The sequence below is a fragment of the Lonchura striata genome, chromosome 4 (assembly GCF_046129695.1).
Source record: "Lonchura striata isolate bLonStr1 chromosome 4, bLonStr1.mat, whole genome shotgun sequence".
In the NCBI taxonomy this organism is placed as follows: Eukaryota; Metazoa; Chordata; class Aves; order Passeriformes; family Estrildidae; genus Lonchura; species Lonchura striata.
Genome location: NC_134606.1, coordinates 29,422,982 through 29,441,976, shown reverse-complemented (window position 1 = coordinate 29,441,976; position 18,995 = coordinate 29,422,982). Strand labels below are relative to the sequence as shown.

The following is an 18,995-nucleotide window of genomic DNA, read 5'->3' as shown; positions in this document are numbered from 1 at the left end:
GATTGCTTTCCTGATTTTTCTAAGAGTTCTTCATTTACTCAAGAGTCACTTTGTCACCGAGATCAAGGGATTCTTTTATCTCCCCTACTCCAATATTTGAATCTAGCAGCTGCAGTTGTGGAGGAATTTACAACTGATAACTAAAAATCTGAGATTCTCATCAATTGTGTTAATTATATAGGAGCATGTTATACCCCTGTATTTGTTTTTTTTCAGTAAATGAGAAAAAAAAAAGATGAAAAGACTTCTCAATTAACTACATTGTTTTCTTGTAGCCTTGCTGCGAATTATTTGGCCCACTGCAATTTGAAATAGGACACAGATGAACGTAACTAAACTGAAAGGCCTCATTAGGTTCAGGCTGCTCTTTAGTATGAAAATGTGCCTCTAAAGGACACTGAAGGCAATGGGAACAAACAAACTTCTTTACAGATCACTATCTGAAGCACAGAAGGAAAACAGCTGCTTGTATTGCTAACTCTATACAAGAAATAAATGTGGTAAACTGGTAATGGATTTTAGAAAACTGAGAAATAAAATTAATTAGCTGGAGAGCACAACAACATGGTATCATTAAAAATAAAAAAGGAGAAACAAAAAGTAAAAGGAGGAAGGCAGGAAAGGAAAGCTCTTTGTAAAATCAGCAAGTAAGGCAGGGAACCACGTTCTTTGAAGACAGAAGCAAGCCAGGGCACGGGTTCACAGCATGAAAGATGTTTAATGACACAAACCAACAGTAAAACTGCAGCAACGAAGTGGGGATAGCCTTTGCAATGAAGGTAAGAATGTCATACATGCTTTTGTATGGACACTGCCCTGAACTGCATACAAGAGTTCTCAAGTAGATCACAAACATGGCCAAGGCCAGGGGCTGCTTCTGGCTGCAGGTTGAAGGCTGAGTGCAGCTTTTAGGTTGGCAGGTCACCCTTAAACTGTAGTGCAGCCAGAGGTAAACACCGCAGTGACTGAAAAATTCTCCAAGGACAGGTAAATTGTTGACAATTCATTTCGTAAGGGAGGAACATGTGCTGGAAGAGTTTAAAAGTAGGTCAGCTTATGACGGTACTAAGACACACAAAAAAATATGCCAAAGATCTAGAGCCAAGTGTACTATAAACCCTGAATTCAGAGAGGTGCAGAGTGTGGGCATCAGAAGATAAAATAAACATTCAAATTTACTCATTTAAATTGCTAGTAAAGCACCTGAAAGCAACAAATCAAATAATGTTAAATGTTAAAATAAAATGTATTAGTCTTTTAATACAAATCATTCTGTAAGGAAACTAATGAAACCTTTTGGGTCGAACAGAAACACATCCGAATTCAGGCAAGGACTAAGTCTTTTGCTAAGGTTATTCAGATAAATTTATTCTGTTTCTGAAGACTAAAGAGCACAGTTCTTTCTACTGAGGTATTCTCTCACTATTGAAATATAGTTTCTCTTTATAGCTTATTAACACATAGAAATTTGATGTCTACAGATATCTGACCAAAACAAGGAAGATGCAATACTGATTTTTTATTGTCAGAGATGCAATACTGATTTTTAAAGCCTATTTTAGTGAAAGTAGCTCCAAGAATTGCTGCTGTTTAAATGGTTGAACAGGAAAAGCTCAAACCACTCCACAGGAAGATAAAAAGTTTGTCCTTGAGTATTGTACTGCATCCACTTCCAAAACAATTCTGTATCCACTCAAAAAGTCCTGCAATACCCAACTGTATCTGTAAGTGATAAGGCTACAAGATATATTAAAATCCTAGAGCCTTTATTTGTAAGTTTAACACATTGCAGTATTTACTGTTCAGAATAATTAAGGCTGTGATACTTGACTTTGTTGCCAGAGTTTTACCTGAAGGTCTCTCAAATATCTATTTTATAAAAATTTATTCTAGTATTTGAACGGAGTAGTTAGAACGTGGACATGTATAAAACGGTAAGATTTCTAACATCCACATTTGGTCCAGGTCCTAAGTGGCAAAGCTGCCAGAGTATGTAAAGCACAAACAACAGAATTATAGTACATACAGCTTAGAACTGACTTATCAGTCTCTTGTTTGCAGTGGTGGCTGGCATGGTGCCTCCTCAGCAAGTATCACTCAGCAAGTATCACTCAGCAAAGCTGGGAGGAGCATCCAATACCCCAGAGTGCTGTGCAGCCCTTCGGAAGGATCTCAGTGGAGTAGAGGGATGGGCAGAGAGGAAATTTAACAAAATTCAACCTGGGGAAGAGTAGTTCTGGGTTCCTCAGAACAAGACATGGAGCTCCTGGAACCACTCCAGCAGAGGGCAACAAAGATAAGTGGATCGCATCACTTAAGAGAATAGCCTGAGGGAGCTGGGCCTGTTTAGGCTGGTGAAGACTGAGAGGGGACCCTGTCAATGTCTGTAAGGATCTGAAGGAAGGGTGTCAAGAGGACGGAGCCAGGCTTTTCTTTGTGGTGCAGAACAATATCACAAGAGGCAAATGGCAGAAACTGATGTCCAGAAGTTCCAGCTGATTATGAGGCAGTTCTTTACTGTGTGGGTGACTGAGCACTGGAACAGTTGCCCAGAGAGACTGTGGAGTCACCCAAACTGGAGATACTCAAGAAACATCCGGACACAATCCTGTCCCATGTATTCTAGGATGACCCTGCTTGAGCAGGGAGATTTGACCAAATGACCCAAGTGTGGGCCTTCCTAACCTGACCCATTCTGTGATTTAGCAGTAAGATCAGGTATCAAAATAAATTAAAATTAGGCAAACCCCAGACTCGATTAGCAGTTACAACACAGAATGTACACTCCCCGCTGCAACCAACTGCAACATCAGAGCTGAGCCATCTCCTTATATAGTTGACTTTCTCATTGGGAGAACACCTGAGCAGACATTGTGCAAGGCTCCCAAGAAACAAGTCATTGTACATAGCCTTTTATTCCAGATTGCTTATAAGTTCTCTTTTATATTTCAAAAACCGTTAGAATATGCATCTAACAGCAACTGCCATTCTCTTACACTTTATGGGAAACTGGATTTACACCTACACTCCATATTTTGGCAAAAATTGAGGTAAAGAAGTGTTTAATGGTGAGCTCTCAGCATGCTAAAAGCAAAAATCCCTAACTCTGATAGAGTGTTATCAGTGTTCTACCTAGTCTTCTGGTGAAAGTAGACCAGGGAAGGCACAACCAGTGTAGGACTAAAAGAAAAGAAAAACAAAACAACAACAACAAAAACCTTGAAAACCACCCCAGCCAGCATCAGGTTGGCCCCTAAAGACCATAAACAGGCTGGACATTCTTGGATGTGACAACATTTCTACAGCTAATCCAGTATACATCATCATTGAATAGAGACTTCTGTGCTTCTTTTCTAGAGGATGGGTTTGTGACTACAGAAGGGGCTAAAAATAAGGGAAAAAATCCAAAGAATAGTAACAATGACATCAGAGAATAGAAAGTAAGAAGAAAACTTAACTTTGAAATCCCTGAACAACAAACACTGAACTTGCATTGAACAGTGACATTTTCTTGTATTCTACTCCACTACCATCAGAAAGACTGCCTGGAGAAGTTCCTAATTTGAAAATTTGTTCACTAAAGTAACATAAAAGGAAAAGCTGAAGTGTTCAGGACTTGTACTAGCAAATCCCCTGAAGGTGACCTGGCTAAAGTGTTCAGTGAGAGCAGAGCACCAAAACACCTGGCAGATGAGAACAGAAGCCTCTCCTTCCATCCTGTTATAAAATATATAAAGAAGATAATAGCCCAAAACAAGATGTCTGTTCATCCATGCCTTTTCTCTGTTCACAAGAAGCAACAACAAAAAAACAGCTCTGCACAGAATTGTGTGTAGTCCTGTGTGTTAATCAGATCCTCAGAAAGAGATCAGAAGCAACAACTCAGCACAAAAATAACCTTTTGCCAAGAAGGTTACAGTGATGACTTACATTTAACTCTTCTCCAGAGCTGCAGAAATCAGACTACTCATAGACACAAGTTCAGAACCGCTTGGATGTTTACATAATCTAAGGCTTTAGTTAGCACATTAGCAGGAGTGCTATGTCAAATATACAAGCAGCACATTTTTTTGAATAAGATACTCTAAAATTATTGCTTAAGCATTCCACTTAGAAAGTGCTGATTCTTTTTCAGACACTGAAGTATCTTTTATTTGGACCACAGATCTATTTTCTTGGGACATCTAATATCAGAATTTGAATCAGCTTTAAAATAAGTCCTGTAAAATGCCAGTGAATAGTTTACTCACCCTGAGAAGCAACAGCTTAGGACAATCACACAAGTGCAATGAATGGTAGGGCTGTTCCACTAGCCTGTGGAATAGACTTCTTGCACTTACATGACTTTCCTTACTCACTTTTCTCCATTCAAAAGAAATATCACATTTTACTTGAAGAATATCAAGTTTAGGACTGAAGATCAGTGATATAAAAAAGAACTTGCTTGGACTGTAGCCTGAGATTTGAACCTGCCATGTTCTGTAATCCTATCCAGGTAACACACAGGTAGAATCTTGGCTAAGAGGTTTATCTCCAGACTGCTTCCTGACAAGAAAGAAGCAGGGATTTCTGATACATTACTTAATCAGCACTTTATCCTATTTACAACTCTCAAAACTGTACCATTCCTTCTACTCCTCCTCCCTCTTTGACTGTCTCCATGAAAACCTAATGCATTGAGAAGGTTAAGAAAAAGAACCTGTCTTCTCACAAAAGCAAGAGAGAAAATACATGCTTGTATTTAGGATCTGTATTTTTCTCCTATAGAACACAGCATTTGGTCCTATCCATTCTCACCAGATATACCCCCATCCCAAGACTGTCAGCTTACCAGAGGCAACGATTAAAGCACAGAATTGAGTTCCACTTTCAAATTCGATCACTTGCCATACCATATGACACTATGCAACTCCAAAATTGTTTCTTAAAATTATGAAAAATAACTATTTTCCAAAGAACTGCAGAACTAGTTTTTGTAAAGTGTTTCTGAGTTCCTCAAATGATGAACATATTTATATTGCATAAAACAGAAACAGGAAGGTGACTTGCTTATTATTCCTTTATGAAAAAAAAAAGAAAATGAAATTGTTAGATGAAAATTGTGTTTAATTAGTGGTAGGTACCAAACCACTCTTGAAATCAGTGCATCAGTGCTACTATGCAACATACCAAATCTATGCAGATATCATTTATTCTATTTTGATTCCAATATAATTTTTTCAACACATCCTTTGCTTAATCCCCAATCTACTTATCCAAAACACAATACAAGTTATACTTAGTTTTCTATTATTACTTAGAAGTAAAAAACTTCTTCTTTAATATTTTGGCTTCAAGAAAAGACAGCTTGTGAATCCACTGGCAATCTCCATTAAGAACTTTTTTAGTTTCCTAAATCCTATCAACACTTGAAGTCTTCCACAGATTAAGCCAAATCTATGGTTAAAATTTAAAATACAAAAGATATGAATTATGTTTTTATAAAAATGTAAAAAGCTAGTCAAAATTACATGTTTAGATATTTAATCTCTGAACAATGGAGTATAGCAGCAGGGAACTTAAATATTGTAACTATCAACAATAAATACAAGAAATTAATGCAAAGATTGCAATAGAAGGATTCTTGAGTACAATGAGAATATAAAGAGACATTCTAATTTGTACAAAAACCATCCCAACTCTTTATACAATCTCTTCTATAAATACAACCAGATAAGATGAAATGCTTATTTGCAAATAATAGTTATTAAAAAGTGTGCTTTATTGGGGTTTTCATTCGTTCTCTTGGCAGGTGTAGCTTGCTGGAAGTCTGTAAAGACAAATTTCCATAATTAGATATTTTAATTTCTCCAGAAGTTATATTTTAAATGCAACTAACAACAGATGCAGAACATACTTGATTTCCACAGAAAGAGTGTTATTAGAACATTAAACACTGTAAGAAATCCATTAGCAGTTACCAGGTGTGTAACAATAAGGTAAATTGTTTAACAAACCAAGTTTACCTATAGCGGAGCATGAAATTGGCTGTGCATTGCTATTGCCTGTTGAAGTTTTTCCTCTTTGGCTCGTCTGCAGTGGCAGAGCTATAGAACAAGACATACAAGACTGAATTCTAAATGCAGTTTATAATAATGCATACTGCAATTTCTCCTTAATGATTTAGCTATTTTATGCCACCTGACCTACCTCTATTCCAAGCTTTGGGCTGAAAAATTATCTATACAGATAACATTATTCTATTCAAAATTGTTTATAAGAGGATTGTTTCCAATGTTACAAATGCATTTATTTGGCTCCTTTAAAGAAAGGTACACTACTTGGTAAGTTACTTTTATCACAGCATGAGCAAGAATGGTGGTTTTTGAACCTCAGTTACTTATTTGATGATAGCCATCAACAGTATTTGATTAAGAAGTTTAATAAATTAAACATTAAGGTTGTTTAATGCAACATGTCAGTTTATGTCAACCTTCCAAATCTGAAATTTACTATGTGGCTATCTTTCCCTATATCCATACAAGACAGAAGAAATTGGCACAAAAATATCTGCAACAGCACATGAATATGGTCTAATACAAGAGACCTTTGCTTGCACTCCCATCTTAAAAGTATGTGCCTTTGGACTGCAGATTATAATCTAAATAAACTGAAGCCATTTAAGGATATTCTTTCTTCTGTCAAAGCTCACTACAGCACTGTTCTGTATCACAGAACTGCTCAAACTCTTAAAAAAAGAAGTCCTAAATTTATTCACTGTGTGTTGTACATGTCTTGGGTTAGAATTACTTGTATATTACATACCGTTCTCTTTTCCATGAATCTACTAAGAAAGTCATCTATCTCTGTTTTGCCTTCCAAAAAGTCTTCTGCAATAGTATCAGACTCCTCTTCAGCTTCATGAGCAGCTACTTTAAGTCTGGCCTGCAGAGCACTTGGACTGCAACTCTAAGAAAATAAAAAGTCCAATGTAATATTAACCCATCCATTAAAACTTACATTTCCAACAAGATAAATGACTATATAAATATGGAATATATGGATAGAGCACTATTATTACAGAAAAGCCTAAGTAACCAAATGAAGTTCCATCTCCAAGTTACAGCACAGCTTGTTAAACTAGAAAGGTTTCAATGCAAGAAAAGTGTTGCTAGTTTAGGTCTTGATACACAATCATTCACATCAATGAATAAAGTTTTTCAACTTTTACCCTACAATGTAGAAAGCATCCAGCTTGGAAATCTGACAAGTTCTCAAGTGCATGATTTCTGAATAGAACTAATATTTCAAGTGTCTTCAATAAATAGGGTCTACTTTTGAAAATCAGTTGTGAACCTGAGAAGTATAAAAAGGTAAAAAAGCACTTACTGTTCAGTTTTTAAAACCCTTGAAATAATTGTGGAGGAAAAAGAAGACAGGAAAGCAAAAAGCACCTACCCAATAAGTAGATGGGTTGCTAATCTAAATCAATAAACTCATTTTTCTGTTCTTATAAACCTCAACCTTACTTCTGTTTATTGCATACAATTTCATTATTTTTTTCTCAAATGTATCTGGGCAGTTAATCAGGACATGATTCACATCCAGTAGGAGTCTGTACAGAGCCAGAACTACAAAATTAAGGTAATTATAGATTTTAGATGCTTGGCCAAATCTTCATCTACCCTATGATGATCTACCCTATACATTTTACTTATGTACTTTAAAACCTTAACATAATCAAAAATTTCCTGTTAAAATTAATCTTGTACAAAATACACAGAGTTCACTCTAATAAAACTAATGACTAAAATTCACTCACAATACAAGTAAAAATACTTGTTTGGTAATTTGAAGGAAAGAGAGCAGGAAATACCATGTAATGCACAGCAAACATCACATACATGAAGATACAGCACATATGGAAAAAAAGCAGAAAAATTCAACTGCTACTCCTCAACTCTCAGCCTCCTATTCATCATTAAATTGAATTAGCAAATCTAATTTAGAAAAAAGAAAAGGGACTACAGCAGAGGGATATTATGTCCTGTTCTTAAGTGGTTTCTTGCAAAAATAGGCGGTTTATCCATGTCAACTACCTCTGCCCACTTTAAAGTCAAAGGAGGCATTAGAAGTCAGACTATCCTGATTTTCAAGTGAGTAAACCTCTAGTACATTTAGATCGCCTATGAAATAATTCCGTTTGCCATCATGCAACTTTTTGGTTGGGTTTTTGCAATAGAGCATATTGCCTGAAGTGAATTGCAGAATTTAAGTTCCTGAATTATTGAGCACTTTCATCTGGTACAGTTTTACAAGCTCATTATGTTAAATGGGGACCATTAATTGAACAAGCCTTCTTTAAAAATTATTATATTCTTAAAACTGGTTTGGACTGGGATTGTCCTAAACAGCTTTAGATGTACATCACTATTTTCTTCCGGCTTTGCTTCTATTGTGGCAGTAAAAAATAAAAACCCAATGAGAAAACTCATAATTTTGCTTTTAACTTTTTGGTACATCATCCAATTTTTTTCATATTTTATGAAATACTTAATCTATTTCATATTAAACAAGAGTTTAACCAAAAGAATATTCTTAATGGTTAAAGATACACATCAAAAATTCAGATTTATCAAAGTATTCTTAAAGGATGCCAGGAGGAATTATACCTCACTAAGTTCATGCTGTCTTTGCATCTTTTTTTCAAAGGCTGCCTTCATTTGCGTGAGTTGCTCATACTAGAAGGAAGAAGAAAATGAACATTATCACCTTGAAAAAAGCCCAGATATTTCCACTCATATTTCTGAAGATGATTTTATTGTTAACTTACTTTATCTAACACCGTCTGCCTTTTTGCCTCAAGACTAGGCTCCAGCAACAAGTTTTTTTCTGAAAAATAAAATCACCATTACTACTTTTTTTTAAAGGACTTCGTTCACAAACAAAGCTATAAATGTTGATATTTTGACAGCTTACTTGCCAGCTCTTCAATGCTTTTCACTAATTCATCTCTATCAGTAATGACTTGCTTCAGCTGTGGAAGAGTCACAAACTGTTCCAGCAAGACTTCCTCTTGCTCATTCATACTGGTCAGCTGTGCTATACTGTACTCAAACAGAAAGAAAGTACATTTAAATCTGAAAACACCACATGTAAAGTAATTCATTTCTACCAAAGTTTGAGACATTTTTTGGGATTTTACAAATACATAACACTTGACCACAACTTATTTTGATCCTTTCTCCTGGATTGTGGGCTCTACTACATGCAGCAGTGAATGTAAACAGCAGCATGTTAAAAAATATCTCCCATTTCAAGCCTTACTTCCTATAATGCTACTATAGTGGGTTGACTGTGTTGAGCTAGCAGATGCCCACTCAGCTGCTCTCTCAGTCTCCCTCCTCAACAGGCTATGGAGGAAAATCTGAGGGGCTGAGATAAAAACAGTGAAGTCACTTACACAATGACACACACAAAACACAATGAGAGAAATTTAACTGAATTTATTGTCAATTACAGTAAGAGTTGGATGGTAAGCAAGAAAGGCAAAAACTGAATCACTTTGCTCCATTGTTCCTCAGGCTCAACTTCATTCCTTCATGCTTAACACTACCTCCCTCTGTCTCCCTCTCCTTGGGGCAAAGGGGGAACTGCAAGTGTAGCAGTCAGGCCCTAACAATTTATCTCTGCTTCTCCTTCCTTCTCACACTTTACCCCTGCTCCACAGACTACAATCAGTTCAGGGCAGGAGCAACTACTCCAGTCTGGGTAATACCTGGCTGCAGTTTATTTCAAGTGAATCTGCCTGCTCCAATATTGGGTCCTTCCTGGACTGCAGTGTGGGTGACTGCTCCAGCATAGACCTCCCAGCTACACAGTACATTTTTAAAATACCTGTTCTACTCTGGTCTTTTCCAAAACTTTTGTGGGCTGTGGAAAAGTAACTGCTCTGGTACTTGGAGCACCTCCTTCTTCCCCCTTCTTCCTGACCTTGGTGTTTGCAGGATTATCACATTTTTCCATTCCTCCCCTCAATCCTCACTGACTCTGCTCTAAAATATTTTCAGAAGCAGTGCCTGCTTCACTAATAGACTCAGCAATCCTGCAGTGGGTCTGCTGCTAAACCAGCTGTGCCTGGCACAGGTGCAGCTCCTGACCCTTTCTCACAAAGGCCACTCAAAAAAGCCCCTTTACCAAAACCATGCCACCTATACAAAACAAAACTATTCAGACCAGCTGCAATACCACTCTCATTCAATTAAACAACCAACAGAAGAATCATGGAATTTTAATCCAGTCTTCTTGAAAGACCAGGCTTGATTATAATGTTTTAACAAATTACACTTCCCTGCAAAAGTCTTAATTTGTTGTTATGTGATAAGGACACTGCCAGAATTTAAAAGCTAAGTCAGCTAAACTAAACAGGCTCTTTGGGAAGTGTCAAAGGAAAAGAAAAAGCCACCCCTATTGAAAGGATAGAGTTTTCAATTGCTTAACTATGACATCACCAGAAAGATGTGAGATCTGAAGGAGTTTATAGCGATAATTTAACTTATTCTACCTCACATAACTGATCTAGGAAACTGTCTCATTAGATCTGAACAAGTTGCTAAGAGTAATAACTAATACAGGTTGTTTGAATAATGACAAACAGATGAAAATATTTGTGTAGTATATGTATAAAATATTTAGATACAGCAGTGATTAGAACTGGGACAGCAGACATATTTACCACGTGGATTTGTCTAACTCACCCTCCCCTGAACATGCTGAACTGTGCACAAAACAATTCCCCATTCACCTTGCACTACAGTCCTTTGGACTTTAGGATAATGTAATTCCAGCCTCAAGCTGTCCCATTTCCTCCTTCAAAGTCATGCTTACTGAATTACTAGAAATTAAGTCCCTTGCAAGGCCTCAGAAAATAGCAAAACACTGATAGTAAGAAAAATTAAAAATAAATACTCCTTTTCCTGGTGTTGAATCAAGTACTGCTCCTGCTGACAAAACCCTAAAGAAGCAGTACATTTGAATATAAAGCAGGGTTATTTTCTGACTCCAATACTTTGGTATGTGGTAGTTCCCCTAATTATAATTTCTACAAAACCCTTTCAGTGATGCATACAGACTTCTGACAAAAATCAGATACAGGCCAGTAGGACAGTACAGTGCTATTTAATAACTATGGAAAGTTCAGCTACTTTCTGAAAATTTACCTTAGTTCTGAGAGTTCTGGAAACGTATCAGGAACATCAGGCATCTTGTATGTAAATCCATTTTGGCCAACCTGAATCAAAATTTAGAAATGCTTAGTAGATTTCTGAAGTGCAGTTTCTTGATATTTAACCTGATTAATCAAGAACTGAATATGAGTATTTTCCAGCAACAAGAGGAGCAGGAAAAGCAGTAACAAGCAGTAGCACTAGTCTCTGAACAGAAAATAACTCAACCAATGCAACTAAATCCTTGAAGATGTTTGGGGTGACAATGTCACAAAAGATGAGTTAGTTTTTGAGTAAAATAATTCTATTCTGCAATGTGCTTCATTTGAAAGCAGTTGAATGACTGAGGAAATACACAGGAATAGTAAAACTCGCTAAGTGAGAACAGAGAAGGTGATTGATATTTGAGAGAGACATGACTCTTTCATGTGGTTTTTAGAGCTGTCATCCCTCAGAAAAGAAATGTATTAGACAAGGAAAAAACAGTTGTAGAAAATTTAAATTCCATAAAGCCACAAAAGCGGTTTTCAAGCCTAAGAAAACTTGTTTCTATAGACATGATTTGATTCGAGACTAAACATTGAAATAAAAAGTTTTTTTAAAAATAAAATTCCTTCCAGAGTTCATCAGCAAGAGGGAGCTCAAGTATAAACATACAAGATAAAACACTACATATAAAGACTTGAGACTGAACATGCCCTTACCTAATAGGTTCTGAGCAGGAAAGAAAGCAAGAAAAAAATGTTTGCTGTGGTTGGAGATACGGCTACAGCTGCCCTATGGGGGAGTGCAGCTCCAAAACAATGCCCCCTATAATCAAAGACCCTTAGCATAACACTAGTTTCATTGAAACTCAGACGAACTTGTTGCTCTAACTTCAAGTTCTAAAAAATTCTTCATCAAAGCCAGAATGACAGTTTTGTTTCCCTAGCACCAGTGAAACAATGAAGTGCACTCACTCAAGTGTTTCCTTGAGTTTTACAGCGATGCCCTGTGTGTTCCTAAGGGAACTCATATCCAGTGTCTGACAGCTTAAGTAGCAAAACTCAGCACACCGACCTGAAGCACCGCTTCCGCTGTCGGAACAGGCAGGGGCAGATCAGCAATCAAACCATAGGAGGGAGCAGCAGGCTTGTCTGTAGTGTAGCTTGAAGAAACAGATTCAGAAATGGGCATGGGTGCCATTGTTCTGTTTGTTTCTTGAGATGGATATGGAGGGAGAAATGGAAACCCCTGAGGAGCAAAAGGAGGCATTCCAGCTGGTTTGTTGAAAAGGCTAAAAACAAACAAAACCACAACCATGAGCAACCAACTGCTTACAGCTTATCTCTTGTCATTTGAATTATAATTACCAGATCACATATAAGACATAAGAATGAATTTTCAAGTGGCCATAAACTTTGTATTTTCTGTTCTCAGTTACTTCCAATGTAATAAGCCTTTCTAACACTGCAATATAGTATAGAGCTCCATTAACTTAAATTTTTGTAGGAGAAAACTACTTCTCAAAAATTTATGACAACATGATTTTAAATTGTTTCCATCCTAAAGTTGTGAGAAAAACATCTGTGTCATACATTAGTTCTTATTTATGGTATAGCATTTAATAGCTTGGGTAACACACACATAATTACTTCTAAATAACATGAATGATTTTTTTTAAATTATTTACAATTGCAGCCACATCTAAACTTAGTATCGCTGTCAGCCATGAGAACCACAGTTGTACTGATGCAATTTGAATTTAATACAATTCTTTAAATCACACAATTTCTGCTGCACGTGGTGCAAGAGCAACTGCCCTAAGCCTGAGAGATTATGAACAGAATATGAAAAAACACAACTGCTCAGATCATGATATACAGCAAATTTCAGATTTCATCTGATAATGTAAAAATTTCTTTTTAAAGAAAATGGATATAAAGTTACATCAGGCATGTTGATGCAGTAACTCCAATGAAATCTAGCGTGTCTTCTAAAAACAATCAGTTCATCCACCATGCACATGAAATTGTGCAAGACAGGGAATCTAATTCTTCCAGTATATCCATTACATCAGTCCTGTCCCTGCCCCCTACAACTGGTTTAGTCTATTTTTTAAAAATTAATAGACATTTATTATGTTTAGATAACTTACTATGGAAATGATGTTGAGCTAGGAGCTAGAACTGGAGGATTCTTCCAAAACTCATCCAGTAAACTCTGAATAATTTTTCCAAGATCTGAATGCATTGTAAACTGGGAAAAACACAAAACAAAATCCAAACAAGAAGAAAAATTATGTTGGGAATCCAAGAATTTCAAAATATGCTGAACTTGATTGCTTATTATACCCATATGACAGTGCTGAAAAGCTATTTCAGACATACTAGTTAATCCAAACTGTGTATACATAAGCTCCAAAAAAAGTGATAAAGTAACCCAAAACCGAACAGAAACTGTAAGTCTTTTGTATATTCCATTATCAGTGGAAAGTCAATGAAGTACCACATTTCTATTGAACAACCAAAAAACCCTACTTTAGTTACCAAGTTACATTTTTGCAAACAACAGAAGAATTTTTAAAAATTAAAATATCTGAGTACAAAGGCACTAACTACACTCTAAAAAAGTCAGAATCTCTATCCACTCTAAAAGAAAAGAGGACAAACTTGTTGACAAAAAGACCAGCCTATTAAAATCCTGAATATTCAAGCTCAAACCTTGACGCCATTCTAATAGGATTAGGCCAGAAAGAACTATGTTACAAAACTGTCTTAAAGCATCCCTCTCCTTTATTTGAAATAGACTGCAATGTAATCGAAAGACCTGTGCAATTAACAATAACAAAAAAAAATAGTAATTTTCTAAGCCTTCATAACTTAGAAGAGTTTTAGATACGTGCAGTATTCAAGTCAGAAATGGTATCAGTAAAAGAATAACTAGAATAAGTACTGAACACTTCTGAATTTGTTTTCAGGCCCTGAAATACAGTTTGAAAGAGACTAGAATCTATCCTCACCTTTTTTACCAGCAGAATTAACAATAATCAAGTGTGACATGTATTAAAATTGCCATTAACAGTAGATCTGTGTGAAAGCTACAAATTATACCTACATTACTTATTAATGGACCGGTCACATATACTCCCTGCTTGTCCATTAAATGATGTCTCACAGGTGGGAAAACACTGATGACTGGTTTTTCCTGAGGAAATTGAGGTGGAAGCAAACTGCAAATACAAGAATAATTATTACTACAGTGACACCCCATGATAAAGTCTGCATAAGAAGACTTCTTATGCAAAGAAAAATTAATTTCATAAACATTTCTATGAGAAATGTTATGGAGAACTACACAATGGATGAAGCATACAACAGGATTATTCAGTTACATAATTAGAAGTCCAACACATTGGAATACCAGACTTCTACAAAACTGAAGAGAGCATTTACTGGGCAAAATTGTAGTATAACAAAGGAGCCATTATCACAGAATATTCTGAGTTGGAAGGGACCCACAAGGATCACTGAGTCCAGCTCATAAATGCATGGCCCATACAGGCACTGGACCTGCAGCCTTGGTGTTATTAGCACATACTCTGACCAACTAATGGACAACAAAGAAGCTGCAACATAACAAGAACATTTTCAAATACAAATGTTATTCCTACAAATACAATGCAGTGTAGTCTGTAAGACTATTAGGCCAACTCTGCAGGACAAAGTAATATAAAACTTGTGAACAGAATACTATCAACATTTGCCAGTGCAAAAGTGTCCACCCAAAGTAAATTCACAGGATATTACAATAACTATTACAATAAATCACTTGAGTTATGATCCAGAAGTTTCACCTGGGTAAGAGCATGGAGTTACAGCAGACTAAGAAATTACCAATCAAGTTTATTTTTAGTGGTAGGGAATTAAAGTTATCGGAAACCCTCAAGCATTTTCCTCTAGTTACCTTCAAGTAAAATCACACAGCTATCTTAGGAACTGAGAACAGTAAAATATGACTTTGCTCTCAGCTAAACATCTGTATCTTGTACAGAGCCAATTCCACTCAGATCACTATAAGCACTAATACAAATCCAGGTTATAGCTCCTGAAATTAGTTATAAGCTAAGAACCACTTATATTCTATTACCACTTTTGTTTTTTTTTAACAATTTTAATTTTCAAGATGTGCATAGACACAGTTCACTCTACTTACATGTTAATATTAATTGTCAAGTTGTTTACAGTGAATGGCAGTCGATATTCCACATCTTTCTGTATTTCTGCAATCCTGTCAAAGAAAAATTGATAGCATCCATTTCATGGTCAATATAACAGCTAAAAGTCTAAAAGAAACAAGCATGACCTCAGACACTTGTACTCAGTTTAGTTTTGAAAAGCCCTGTAAGAACAAAATTTAAAATTTTGTTAGATTAAGTTAATAGTCTTGAGTATGCTATATTGAATATTAAGACGAAAGCAAAAAAATAGTTGATTAATCATACATGGTCACAAGCAAAGGAACTACACTAGAAGAAATCACATTATTCACACTTATGACAACAATCTCAACTTATCATTCTCCCCTTACTGGCTTATTTTAAGACAACACTTCAGTGTTTCTTTAATATACTGAATTTTATCTGGTTAAACATTTACTTTGCCAAGGCATTATATCAAGTTCACAACTAAGTATTGCTCTGCAACACTGCCTTCAGATCAATATGTAGAACATTCATTAGATTAGAGAGTTACTTTCATCAATGTAAAGCTCCAGTGACACTCAAGACCTGGGCCCTCCTAAAAGCACCAATGAGCCTTACAAAATCTAAGGCCAAATCCAAATTTGCTTTTCCCGCAACAGGTAAATTACAGAGGGAAAAAAAATCTTGAAAATAGTTACATTAATAGGAAGTAGATTACAATACTCAAAGCATTATACAATTTCTATGCACAGCAAGACTGTTTTGAAAGTGAGCACCCCAGAGCATGTGGAGGAGGTGGAGATGAAGTCTTAGCTCAGAAGTAGAATTTCTAGACAATACAATAGACAATATCTAAGCTGATAGTAAAAGACAGAAAAGCAGAAAATTAGCTTGATCTTATGAAGAATCAAAACAAACTGTAAAAGCAGACTGATTGCTTTTCCATGTATTCTTCCTGCTTGCACCTGGTTAATAATACTCTTCTCTGTAACCTAAGGATCCCTTATACAGGGGAAGGAACACAGCTCCAATGGCAAATAATGGCAGATGGGTGTTCCCAACTTTTGATCCACTTCAGAAATGCTCCTCCATTCACTGCCAGGTACACTTCATATAAATCCTTTCTCAAGAAACCCAAAACACATTACCTGCAAATGTGTGTTAAGAGTAGCACTGGGAGTATTTTGTGTCCTTCCAAAGCACTACTGGGGCATAGAATTTAAGACTTCAAAACTAAGTCTTCAAGAGCTTGGGGAACAAATGGGAGTAAGACATTAACTCAGCTATGAATCTTGCTTTCTGCAGCCTGATCTTATTCCTCTCGTAGACAACTCAGTATTTGCTCTTTCCCTGTGAAATCACACACTACTTGAAGAAAATATCAAGTATCTTCAGCACAGGAGAATTCAAATCAAGGGTTCTGCTGTGTTACACCACACACAGTGCACCTTCTCATTCTTAACTGAAGGATTCTACCCGGAATCTCTCATATGCCCATTCCTGCCCTGTAATCATCTGTCACACTTCTCATTAGCCTGTTGCAAAATCCTTTTGAGAAGGGTATATAATTACACTCCACTCATGTGGAAACTGGGGAGAAAGACGAGGACAGGGAGTGAGGAAAAAGAAAGCCAGAATCTCACTGAACTTTTCAAATGGTTATAACCCTGCTTAGGAAAAACCTTGAACTAATAACCTTAGTTGTTGCTTCCCCAAGTGGGAATGAGTACACCAGAAAAATGACACATTCTTATCTTTGTCGAGAACAACAGCATATGTAAGAAAACTCTTTTTAAAATGCAAGCTCCTAACCTGTGAGGGGTTGTGTATAGGAAAGCTGCTTTACTGAAATTAATTAATTATAGCTGCTTTACTGAAATTAAGATCACACATACCTGAGCTTTTATGACCTAAGACAACACAAACAAAGCTTGACTTAGTTAACTACACCATACCAAGAATTTTGAGCATTTTGGTGAAGAGCAACAACAATACTCAAAGGAATGACATTTGGGCAGCTACCATATCCCTACCCCTCACCTCGATTCCTGGCTACAGCATCCCTTACCCCTCTGCCTATGCTTGAGCTGCTGCCTGCACAAACAGTAGCAAACCATTTCAGCAAGCTGACTGATAAAAAATTATCTCCTTTTTGGGGACTTAATTCAGGATGAGCTCATCTTGCTGACAGATTTTTAAAAAGTGGGTATAAACAAAAGGCCAAGTAAGGGCAGCCCAACAAAAAATTTAAGTTAACTAAGCTCCTACATGCCCAGAGGAACAGCTCCTTAGAAAACTGAACTATCTCCAAAATATCTGTGAAATTGGCTCTGAACAGACTTAAGTTTATTCAAGCAACAATACTTAGAATACCATTCCTGTGTGATAATTCAAAATATTAGGAATGCAAACTATCTGCAGATATTAAACTTGGAAATGCATTTAGTATCTCTTCCACTCCTAGTGTCAGTGTGACAGGAAACATTCTCTGTCCTTTTTCTGAATTATTTTGGAGGCAGCTACTATTTCAGTTCTACAGAAATCCTGGCAAGTTGTTTGTCAGTATAATGTTTACTTCACTGTAACTATAACTTCAAACGTATGAAATGTGGATCTCCTTTTAAAACGTCAGGGGTTTTAAAAGACTAGGCAAAACAAGGCAGCACACTGCCGAGAGAGTACCTCAGGATAAACTGTTCTGCTTTAAAAATTGTTTGTTGAACAGGAGTAAACACAACTAGCTTCTTCTGACCATCTCAACAAAAACATCTAGTTTTTAAGGAGCAGCTAGTTTTTAGCAGGTAGCACTGAACACTAGGAAAAATAGTTTGTAAAGCCAGTACAGCTGCTATGCCACTGTGCCACTGCTGGCAGGCCCCTGTGACACACAACTCCTGGGTGCTCGACGCTTTAGTCTCAACTTTTAATCAACTACACCACTACAAGCAGCTTCCAGGGAGGTTTTATCCCAAGACGTAGTCGCGTCTTTTTGAAGACATCACAACCCATTAGCAGGCTTTCTGGTCAATGGCAGGTGAAACCGGGCACGGCGACCTGGGCGCCCGATCACCCGGCCAGGCCACATCAAAGCCAGCGGGGACGCCTCCCCGACAGCCAACTGCACTTTCAGTTTCCAAATTCTTCCTGCCAGCCGCCGGGGTGCCGCATCCCACCGTCCTCCGGCGGGGACCCCGCGACAGCGCAGTCCCGCCCGGCGGGACCCTTCGGCCCGGGACAGCGCGGGGCTGGGCCGGCCCGGCGAGCGCCCTCGGCTCGGGGGCCCTGTTTACCCGCACGGCCGCCAGGACCCAGCCAGGCCTCACGGGGAGGGGACGGGGCGCAGCCGGGTCGCCGTGTCCGCGCACAGGGAGACACGACAGCTACCGACACGGCGCGGCCCCGCTGCGGCGCCGGGACGGGCGACACGGTGCGGCCCTCCCGCCCCCGCGGCCGCCGCGGGCACTCACGAGGCGTGCGCGGCGCGCAGGGACTCGACCTGGCGCTGCCGCTGCTGCTGGAGGCCGGTGCGCGCGGGCGGCGCGGCGGAGGCGACGGCGGCGCCGCCCTTGGCGAGCGGGAACAGCCAGTTCATCGCGCGCGCGGCGGCA

General features: G+C 37.8%; 1 protein-coding gene across 2 annotated transcripts; it reads right to left on the bottom strand.

Moving 5' to 3' along the window:
* Positions 1 to 5,085: 5,085 nt before the first annotated feature.
* VPS37A (VPS37A subunit of ESCRT-I) lies at positions 5,086 to 18,994 on the bottom strand. 2 transcript variants are annotated; one of them, XM_021535841.3, is made up of 12 exons: positions 18,855 to 18,994; positions 15,399 to 15,473; positions 14,301 to 14,415; positions 13,342 to 13,442; positions 12,264 to 12,480; positions 11,199 to 11,269; positions 8,959 to 9,086; positions 8,813 to 8,871; positions 8,652 to 8,720; positions 6,805 to 6,948; positions 6,006 to 6,086; positions 5,086 to 5,809 (listed from the first exon to the last, which is right to left on the bottom strand). In XM_021535841.3, exons 1-11 carry the CDS (start codon positions 18,977 to 18,979, stop codon positions 6,006 to 6,008), a joined length of 1,185 nt encoding a protein of 394 aa, XP_021391516.2. In that variant the 5' UTR covers positions 18,980 to 18,994; the 3' UTR covers positions 5,086 to 5,809. The 2 variants fall into 2 exon arrangements, with proteins under 2 accessions (XP_021391516.2, XP_031360606.2); XM_031504746.2 differs by having other exon boundaries at positions 18,884 to 18,992.
* Position 18,995: the final 1 nt, after the last annotated feature.

What these genes read in the sequence shown, in the direction of transcription:
- VPS37A (XM_021535841.3), bottom strand. Translation starts at nt 18,979, where the DNA reads ATGAACTGGCTGTTCCCGCTCGCCAAGGGCGGCGCCGCCGTCGCCTCC. An exon ending in CAGCGGAAGCGGTGCTTCAG is followed by an intron (nt 11,270 to 12,263) that starts GTCGGTGTGCTG and finishes ATTTTGATTCAG; the next exon opens with GTTGGCCAAAATGGATTTAC. An exon ending in GGCAGACGGTGTTAGATAAA is followed by an intron (nt 8,721 to 8,812) that starts GTAAGTTAACAA and finishes TCTTCCTTCTAG; the next exon opens with TATGAGCAACTCACGCAAAT.